Source organism: Rhopalosiphum padi, chromosome 2, assembly GCF_020882245.1.
Source record: "Rhopalosiphum padi isolate XX-2018 chromosome 2, ASM2088224v1, whole genome shotgun sequence".
Taxonomy (NCBI): Eukaryota; Metazoa; Arthropoda; class Insecta; order Hemiptera; family Aphididae; genus Rhopalosiphum; species Rhopalosiphum padi.
The window spans coordinates 16,831,326-16,842,581 of record NC_083598.1 but is presented as its reverse complement, the minus strand read 5'-3'; the positions used below and the strand labels follow the sequence as shown (position 1 = coordinate 16,842,581).

General features: G+C 26.2%; 1 protein-coding gene across 1 annotated transcript; it reads left to right on the top strand.

The window, feature by feature from the left end:
* The first annotated feature begins 2,363 nt into the window (after nt 1-2,363).
* On the top strand, nt 2,364-9,781 carry LOC132922405 (nose resistant to fluoxetine protein 6-like). Its single transcript, XM_060985906.1, has 13 exons — nt 2,364-2,756; nt 3,380-3,606; nt 4,601-4,818; nt 5,964-6,055; nt 6,220-6,413; nt 6,645-6,814; nt 6,947-7,115; nt 7,810-8,003; nt 8,372-8,513; nt 8,603-8,792; nt 8,917-9,059; nt 9,243-9,352; nt 9,574-9,781. The coding sequence occupies exons 1-13, from the start codon at nt 2,480-2,482 to the stop codon at nt 9,656-9,658; spliced, it is 2,211 nt and encodes a 736-aa protein (XP_060841889.1). The 5' UTR covers nt 2,364-2,479; the 3' UTR covers nt 9,659-9,781.
* Nucleotides 9,782-11,256: the final 1,475 nt, after the last annotated feature.

Here is an 11,256-nt window from a genome sequence, read left to right as displayed (position 1 = left end):
ACAAAAAAACCAAGTTTTATACTTTAATCAGCAGGGCTAGAATTCAATACAAAATATTAATATTAAATTATAAATATTAATTACAAAAAATACTATAAAACATGCATTTTTCGTAATAATATGCATTTTATCTAAAATATGCAAAAACATGCTAAATAAAACCACCATTTAAAAACCGTACAAAACGTCCGAGATCGATTTCTATCAATTTATTATCACCGTACAAAGTATCCGCTATATGCAACTCAAACAATAGAAAGTACAAACTGTCCGTTTACCTTTCTACTTGTCTATGATCTATTTAATCCAAAATATATTTTAAGAAGTGTTTACTAGGTAGTAAAACTTATACTAGGCAGAAAAATGCAAAAAAAAACCATAAAAAAAATGCAAAAAATTTAGATTGCGGTCTGATTTTACTTTTTTTTTTATTATTATTATAAAGATAAACCCTCGGAATCAGGGCCATTTGGCAATGTAAATATTACAACATATAATGTATTAACGGGTCTGCAAAAAGGTGTTCTACTCATTTTCAATACTATTATTAAAATAATTGTTTGGTTACCTTCTTATCATGGTAAAAGTTAAAAGACTATATTCGTTCAGAATTTTTATTATTCGTCGTGTAAAATTATACGTCATTCATTATACAGTACCTTCCTAAAATTTCTACTTTTCTATGATCTGTTTAATCCAGAGAATATTTTTAAAAAAATTTACTAGGTAGCACTATAAGCCATAAGGAAATAATAATATTTATGTGCCCCATGATTGGGGCATAACCGCATGGACACAACTACACAAGGCACATTCATTAACTACAAGGTGGCACTCATGCCACCAACTTTATAATATGTTAAAATATGCTCTGATTTAATCATCTATAAATAATAAGTCTATGCATTAGATATAAAAATACACACAATTTAAAAATAATACTAAGCAATATTGGTAAATATTATGAAATAATTTAAAAATAAAAAAAGGTAAGCAAGTTTGTACCGTTATGCTGTAGCTACCAAATGATATTTTGTTGTCTACGAAAACAGTTTATCAGCCTGAATCATTAATAACATTTCATGTTATGTTTTTGATATTTCTAATTGCGAAAGTAATTTATTTTACTATTAGTAATATTAGAGTAGATTGTAGATTCATTTTTGAAAAAACATTACATTTGAAAATAATATCGTGTGTATTAATTATAATGATATACCTATGTAAAAGTTTAAATCTTCGCAAACAATATTTTACTTTTATAACAAAATAATTATTAATTAACTTCGTTATTCGTCGTTAGAATACGTAATTTTGTTAAAATTTAAATTTCTTAAAATTACCATAAATTTGGCTTTCCGGTAGAATTTTTTTTTATATATATATAGGTTGAAAAACTAATTATGAACATTGTATTACATTTTTAAATTTTATTTAGAAAAACAAAAAAATGTATGAATTTCAGCAAAATTCTATATTTAAACGTTTACAAAAAAAATTCTAATAATATAGATTTTTGATATTTTATAATTGAAAATGAATAACGTATGAGAAGCGTTGTATTAATTTTTCAACCATTTTTACCTAGTTATTTCTTTTTATATATAAAACAACATATCAAAAATTGTTTGAGAAGAAATAGTTACCTACTTACCAAAAATATTTAACGGATACACGAAGCACAATAATCAAATATTGTAAAAAATACATAACAATTGCACTTTGAGATTTTTGTACCTATATTGCGAACAGAACAATGGATTATACAAAACAAAAAGTATAAATATTTAAGTAATTATTAAAATATTTTTATATATTTTTGGCAATTAACATTGGTTTTTAATCTATTTTAGACTAAATCTGAACATAAAATAAAAATCGTTAATATTAAAAAATGCAATAATTCGCATTGAAATTATAGTCCATACTTCGGCGATACGAAATTTTAAATTGTGTAAATTAATACATTTAACAAATCTTTCAAAATACATTGAACTTAAGACTATTACGTATATACTATGCTTTTAAGGTTATTTAAAACCAAACTGAAGTCAACCCAAATACTACGTACTTAAACGACATCAAATGAATTTATAATTAATTTTACTAAATTATACAAAAGTCTGCATTCAAATCATACACAGAGTTTTAATTAGTTCTGTGATGCATTGTGTTCAGTATTAGATTATAACAGTAATAAACATAATATTGTCAAATTAATTACCTAACATATTTCCTCCTAATAATTTGCATTATATTATGACGCGAGATCACGATTGCGATATTATAAATAATGCATGCCATATATTCATGTTGAGAATTTCAGCCCCGCCCAATAATCCTCTTCGATACGTTATATTTTTTGACATGCTACAACAAGGATAAAAAGAAACCTTATCGTAATTTTGTGTGCAATGTATAATTTGGATTCCTTTTCCGAAATCGTCCGGTCGAGTATTTTCATCGACTGTTATACAATATGTCACGGCTGTCAATACGGGCCATCGTTATCTTAATGTTGGCATTGCACATTGTTCTGGTGCAGTCGTCCGAAGGTAAGCCGAGAACCAACGTCGGTGAGTGTATCATCTCGGAGGAGGATGTTGATGATCTCATACCCGATGTTTGGGTGTCCGATATGTTTTACCGGGCACTGGCCAACTTCACCTTACGACGAGCGCCCGACACAGATTGTCGCCGCCAATCCGCCGTGTACGAGACACATTTACGCAATCACACCAGTTGGGCCGTCAGAAGTAAGTTTATCATAATATTATGTTATATAATATTCAAATCGGACGATCATAATGATTGCGTCGTCGGTCCTTATCGTGTGTTACTCTACGAGCAGAGTTGAGCTTCATTCGAGTATAATTTTATTTAGATGGTTATAAAAAAAATTTATTCCAATAATTTTTTATCCGAGTAGTATTGTTTTCGAATAATTATCTAGATAATATTTTATCCAAATCCGACTACGAGTGGCGTATTTAAATTGGATAGATGAAGCAGATGAATCTGCCCAATGTAAATACGATGATATGATAAATTATGATATTATGATGGATCTGATTTGAAAAGAATGCTTACGTCATTCAACCTTTCAATAGTAATGGCTAATGGGTATAATAAATTCAGATTTTTGGAAATTTTAAGTATCCTTAAGAACCATAATATAAAATATTTAGATTTACAAGTGAACCATTTAAAAATAAGTGTACTTAATATGCAATGTGGCATTATGACATACTTTGATAACTACTTGATAACTTATACTATATTTTTTGTTATCCTTGGAAAAATTTTGAATTAAATAACTTTAAATAATAGATTTATTTTATTTTGTCAAGTTATAACATCAAATTTAATTTAATTTTAGTGCGAGAATCCTGGAACCGATATCCAGTCGGCATACTTGTAGGCAACACATATCAAATGGGTGACTACGACGAATGTGTTGAGTTAGGAGTACGTTATCCAGTGAAAGGACAGTACTGTTTGCCCGAAATAAAACTTATTCCATCGACAGGCAGAAATTACAGCTTCGAGAGAACGGAAGATTTAGACGATTTCGGTATCAACCATGCTTGGAAAACCGTTCTAGGAGTGAGTTATTGTTGTTTTAAAACCTATCTTTTTGTCTATATAAAATAAACCATGGTTAGTTATCAGTTATTATTTTCTGTTATCCATTATTGAGATGATGAATGGTTTAATTGAAACTTATATTATACTTATATTTCGTTTTGCATATATTTAAATATTTTATTGCTTTATTAATACCAACAACAGTCAAGAATCATATTATCAGCTTATATAATTTTTTATTTTATTATTTTTTGTTATAATGCATTAACTAATAGTTCTTTAAAATATCTATATATTTTTTATAATTTATCTATTAAATTTAATATTAAAAAAAGTTTCCACTACCGCTCGACTGTATTCTAAATGAACGTATGGTGTCGAACAGTCGAATAAAATAACTTAGTTAATAATTAGGTTACTGCTTTAACTAGTAATGGATATTTAAAATTAAAATTCAATAACAATAAATTATTATGTATGATAAAAAACATTTCAGAGCAAGAACTGTTTAATGACATTACATTTATATGAATATCGTCAAAATCATGAACATTTTAAAATAATTTCGTAGTTAAAAATGCAGTATATTTCTAATTTTAATACCCACATCAGAATATAAATGTTAACCCAAGATATCTCATCATAGTTTTTTATACTGTAAAAATACATTGTTTTAATGTTGAGTCAACAATCTTAGAAATATAATACAAGAATCTTTATAAATTATTCGTTAAATATCAAAAATATTCTCACAATGATCTCGAAATATTGTTTTCTATACCCATGAAGTTTGAATTTCAATGATATAGTGTTGAAAATTGTAATAAGGATTTTTTTATTGGTTATGTAATTAAATAAAATAGAAAATGAACAAAGTACCTAGTTAAGTTAAACAACTATGCTTGGACTTTTTAACCAGATCAATCTATCCATTGTCAATTGTTATAGTTTAATAATTATACATCAAACTTTCACACATATTTTAAGTCATATAGTATGCTACAAATTGCAGTGGGGTGATTATGAGGATCAAATACAACGAAACGTTTTGAAATTGGGAATGTGCATACCAGACGCTTGTTCGGCATTAGATTTACAGACATCACTACAAAGTGAATTTGATGAGGTGTTTCACCACGAACATTTCAAAACTATTGTCAAAGTAGATCCGATAATGTGTAGGGTCCGTGAAGATATGTTTCCGTACGACACATCGTATTATGTTACCATGTAAGAAATATTATTATTATTGTAATTATATGCCGTCACTTGTCATAAATCATAAATGTAGTCAAATTCTAATGTTGGAGAAAATTATTTTATTTTTAAACTCCATTAAATATTACAAAATTAACAGTAAAAACTTTTATGTACATGTAACTGATATTGCCTTTTATGTATTTTGAATAATAGATGCATTTCCATCGTTCAATATAATTTATCAATAGTATATGAAATTAAAATTGTAATCCTTCTATAATAGGTATACTCTTTTTTATTTTTCTGATGAAAATAACATTACACAGTTTACTGTACCACTTGAACACTCAACACCCATTAAGACTAGTGATTTATATGTAGCTATACTTTAGTGTAATATAGGTAATTTTATTAATTCGTATAATTTGATACTGCAGATAACGACGTCATCAGTAAAATGTTCATATGAATAATACACATGGGTGTAACAGATAGACTTGGCCCAAAAGAAAAAAAAATATGCCATTTAAACGTATGACAAAAATTGATAATTTTATATGATTAATACCTAAGTAAATTTTTAAAGAAATATACTTATGTCAGCAAGTTATCAAAAATCATATTTTTTAAAAAGTTATTACGTTTCAAATTAATTTAATCGAAAAATATTGACTATAAACTACTTGACTTAAATAAACCTTTTTACAATAAAAATTGTTCTTATAATCGGATTCACAAATTGACTATTTTAAATTTATCCAAAAAATTTTAAATCAATATATAATTTTTTATTCTGAGTACTAAAAAATAAACATAAAAAAATATTAAATTATACATGCAGCTAGGGTCTATTAATGATAAATAAAATTGAAAAAATTTTTTAGAACAAATTATATTCCAAAAGTCAGTTCTATCTGTTACATCATATTTAGTATGATGATTTCTATAGCTACTGTATTATAATTAGTGTATTATAGGTAATTTTAATAATTCGTATTATGTGATACTGATAATCACGTTATCAGTATAATGTTCATATGAATAATATAAAGTAGTCTTAATTGAACATTTTATGTAGTTATTTGTTTTAAAATACTTCATGTAGGTAAAAAATTGAATTGTTAAATTAATCATAATATTTAATAAAATTATAAATAAAAAATTACATTTTTTAGGTTGATATTTTCACTACTCGTTGTGATTTGTTGTGGTGTCACGCTGCATCATTTTATAAGAATATCGTACCAACAAAATAAAAACGAAAACGGTGAGCAGTAAACGAATACTCTACGTATATTATATAATAACCCACTGTTTATTAATTCTATACTATATTTTAATGAATTTATTTATTTTTTATAATATGCACAAATGGCATAAATGACATAGCAGTATTTATGATATTTAACAATCGTTTAAATCTATTTTTAGGTGAAGTTCCTAATTCATTTTTCTACGATTTTTCATTGATTGTATCAATCAAATCATTGTTGAAATTCGACAAAGATAATGAATTAAATTATTTTTATACCCTTAAAACAATGACGACGGTCGGTGTTGTGTTAGGACATAAACTCCTTTTTTTGATATCAAGTCCTTTTAGTAACTCAAAGTTCTTGGAAAAAGTAAGTTGAAAAATATATTGCTAACAAAAATATAATATATTATGTCCTGGCTCTATTTACTTCATACTAGCAATAGATAATAATCTTATATTTTTTTTTTCAAAGTGTATCTTAGATTACATTATGCTTTTTGTATAAAAACCTATTTTGTATACATCCAATTAAAATAAATAAATATACAACTTTATCCTTTTTATACTTTAATTAACTTAATTATGTTAACAATTACAGATATACCTCAACGGGCCAGCTATAATGTTGACCAGTTTTAACGCCGTTGATCCATTTTTCTTCATAAGCGGTTTTATCATGTACATTAACCTTTCTCGAGAATTTCGAAAAACAAAGGACGAATCGGTTTGGAAGACACTTCTAATGCCAATCATTCAGCGAATTCTCAGGTTATTTTCAAATTAATTTTTTATATTTGTGTTATAAATAATTTTCCTAAATTTCCATAGTTATTTATATTTTATAAATATACTATAAGAAGCACTATATAATAAACTTTTAACAACTCTTTATCGTTATAGATTATTACCGGCTTATTGCGTGGTAATGGCAATAACGGCACATATAATACCTCACCTCGGAGATGGCCCTCTGTGGCCGTTAAAGTCCTGGGAGGAAGCAGAAATATGTAAAAACTATTGGTGGACGAACCTGTTGTTTATAAGCAATTTTGTTGACGTCAAGTATCAGGTAATACCTACGATTTATATTATTCTAAAGTAATACGATGTTTTATTTATAGACTTACACTTGATAAACTTGATCTTGAATTATATTGTGTACATACCAATTACAATTGATTAATTAACCTAAACTTAATAATAAAGGTTATCATGTATTCTTAGTAGTTTGGGTGTAGAGCTTCAAAAAGAAAGAAAGATATTCTTACCGTTCATCTGTCTGTTTCAAATATATAGCATTCGAATATGATGTGTTAAATCGTGATGAGTATTGGCGTATTTTTTTTTAAGGGGGCGAGGGATATAAAAATAAAATTGTCGGTGCCAAACATCTCAGTATATTATTATATAGATAATTATAACTAATTATATCGCAATATCGCGTACCTTTTTCTTTTTACTTCAAATGTTTTTGTCTAAATCTAAATTTTTGTTCATCACCATTTAACTAAACTATATCTTTCCATTCCTTATAAAACTATATTTGAATAATTGTACACCTGTGTATTGTAACTTCTTTTTTTTTTATTCCGATTTAATACATTTATGCACGTAACTTGTTAACACCATAATTTCAACTAATATATACATCACTATGTATGAATAAAATTATAAGCATAAATAATTAATAATTATACATAAATAATATGATTGATAAAATTCCAATTTGTTGTTGACTAACTTTGTATTTATTGCTATTGTAGTGTCTATATATGAGTTGGCACCTGTCATGTGATATGCAGTTTTTCATAATTGGAGTTATTGTTGTTTACATTTTAATGAAGAATCAAAAAAAAGGAATTGCATTGCTGGGCACTATAATTGGTCTGTCGATATCCGTGCCGTTCATAATCACGCTTTTGACAGGACGAGATGGAATGGATAAATATCCAGTACAGTAAGTTAAGCATAAGAAAATGTCAATTCAAACATTTAATACAATAATTCAAAAAATCGAATGATAAAAAAAATCTTTATTTAGTAACAACTCTTTTGATAAAGTGTAACATTTTGAGTGCTTTATTACAAGTTTAATCATTTTTAAATAATCGAGGACACAAAGTATTATAATTATTAGTAATGACGATCTTTGACTTAGCTAAAACGCCTTTTATTATTTAATTATAAAATTTTACATAATAAATAATAATAATGCGACACATTCATATATATATATATATATATATATATATATATATATATATATATATATATATATATATGTATGTATGTATATATAACATAATAATAATATAATGTTTATAGATACGTACTGTACATTAGAAATATTCTGTCGTTAAACGAGTCGTACCGACCAAGTTATATGCGGGCAACACCATTCTTCAGTGGCTTAGCTATGAGCATAGTAGTCGAAAAATTCAAAAGAAAAAATGTTAAATTTTCACAAGTAAGTGTTATTGTGTATTTTATAAACATTTAATGGTATTTTTATCGACATATATAATCGTAATGTTTTATTTTGTGTATCGTGTATAGATAGTAGTCCACAGTGGATTGTTTACTATTTGGACGTTTACTTTTTGGGTTCAGTTTTACGGTGCTGTATTCTATACGAGAAACAGACCTTATTATCCACTGGAACATGCATTGTACTCGACTCTCTGTCATTGTACGTGGGCAGTAGCGGGTACTTGGATGACCATAACCTATTTCACGTCTGGTTACGGTGAGTAAATCGGATGAGGTAATACAATTCAATTGTCTCAGCATAACCAATTTAAATATTGACTATCCCAATGATAGACATCAATGGAGCTTTATTAATGTATGGCAATTATATTTTTATACAGGTTTTCTCAATAATGTATTTAACAATAGATTGACTGTATTTATGGGGAAACTCTCATATTCCGTTATGTTGTGGAACATCACAGTTATACTAACATCTCAAAGTTCACAAAGGTTACCCGTTCATATGTCGGCAAAATATTGGGTAAAACATTAATATTAGTAATATTATACACCACGTATATCATATACATCACAACAATGTCCATTGTAAAAAATTAAAATTTATTGTAATTGTCAAGTCTCTCGTTGAAAATTATCGACGAATAAATATTATATTTATTAGGTATTATGAAACCATATGATTTTTGATTTTATGGTATTTTAGATTGATGCTTGGCTCTACGATTTATTCATATGTTATCTGGTGGCCATTATCATATATTTGATAGTTGAAGAACCGTTTGCAAAATTGATTAAAAGACTTCTTTATCAAAGGTAAATTATAATTAGTAATTTAAAAAACTTATTAATTGGTAGTCAAAATGATTTAGACCACTAAATCAATACTATATTAGATGGTGGAATCATATAACCAATGAACGATTGTTTGTTATAACTATGTAAGAAACCATCGTTTTTAGTATAACGACAATATTATGTAATTAAGAGTAAGTAATAAAATATTAAAATTTTATCTTTCTTTTGATATACTCTAGGAAAAATACAAAATCGTCGATCAATTTTGGATCACCGATTGGAAAACCAACTATTAGCAACAGTAATACTGTTAAAGAAGATTAAACTTTAAAAGCGTTATACCTGTTTTCGACTTTTATTTAACCCCTACACTTATTATTGTAATTTTTTTTTTTTGTTAAATCATTGTTATCGTAATTTTTTTTCAATAAAGCACGCTTAATTTCATGCTGAATTTTTCTTTTTTATAAGTTAAATGCTTAAAGCCGTTATTTTTATATACATTTAATGTCAAAATAACGATTCTCCCATATTAAAATTTATTATTGATTATTCCTTTTTTTTATTACTGATTACAACATTGTTCAAATTTTTCTAAAACACTTCCTAATTCACGAACATGATAAATTTAATAGATTAACATCGTACAATATAAATTCTATTGAAGCAACACAAGTAAAAAAAATATAGTATAAATATTGTCATTTATTGTATCCACCTATGTAAACACTAAACTTATACAAATACAATTGTAGGATGAAAAACCTAAAAAACATTTTGAGTGATAAACTTAAGAGCATTGTTTACAAAGCATTAGTACAATCTATTGTATCATATAGAATTGCCATCTGGGGTTCTGCCTAAAAAACCCATACTATTAAATTATAGAGACCACATTAAACTCACTTATAAAGTTATAAAATACTTATTCAACAAGCCGTGGCATTACTCAACTCCATTACTATATAAAGAATTAAAAATATTTAGTTTTACTAATCTTCATTTATTATTTGTTTGTAGACTTTTATTTAAACACAAAACTAATATTATTTTAGCATATAGATTTAAAAAAAAATATTAATATAAATATTCCTAAATTTAGAACTACTTTTGCACAATCAGGACCATATTATGTTTTTATAAATGTCTGTATTAAATTTTAAATTAATCTTCAAGACTTTTATAATCCCCTTCGTTTTAAAAAATCGTGTTGTCGATACAGTTATAAATAAAATGTAAAAATATAAACATTGTACATAATATAATTATGATTAAGTTGACATTTGTTAAGATTTTGATTGTATAGATTTATTAATCTACTTTACTATAGCTATGGACTTTAATCTATTTAAATGTAATTTCGACTTGCATGCATTAATTAGAAAGGTAATAATTTTATTTTATTAGAACTCTCATCTCCAAACAGCCATTGACTTGGAGGTGACCAAATCTTTTTTTGTATTAATGATAAATTGATAATTTTGTTTTCATTATTACTGTTGTAGTTGGAAATTTTATTCAATATATAATAAATAATAGAATTTAAGAAATATAAATATCACTAGTGAGCGATACGCCCATTCCAATCACTAGATCTTCTTCTTTTGATCATTGAATTTATATTGTTAAGATTATGAAGTGTCAATACATTTATTGAAAACATAAATTCTGCAATCATTGAAATGCAAAAAAAAACCGAAAAACTATCTTTCTGCTGTATGAGGTTTGGAGTGTATTTCAACTGCATGAAAACAATTAGGTCACTACTGTAATGAATGTGTTAAATTTTGATTTATTTTTAAAACTATATAGTATACCTATGTCGTTATAGATTTAGAAATTTTCACTGGTGTTACATATAATGACGAATTTAGAAAATTACCATGAAAATTAAAAATTAATAACTTATATACATATATCTA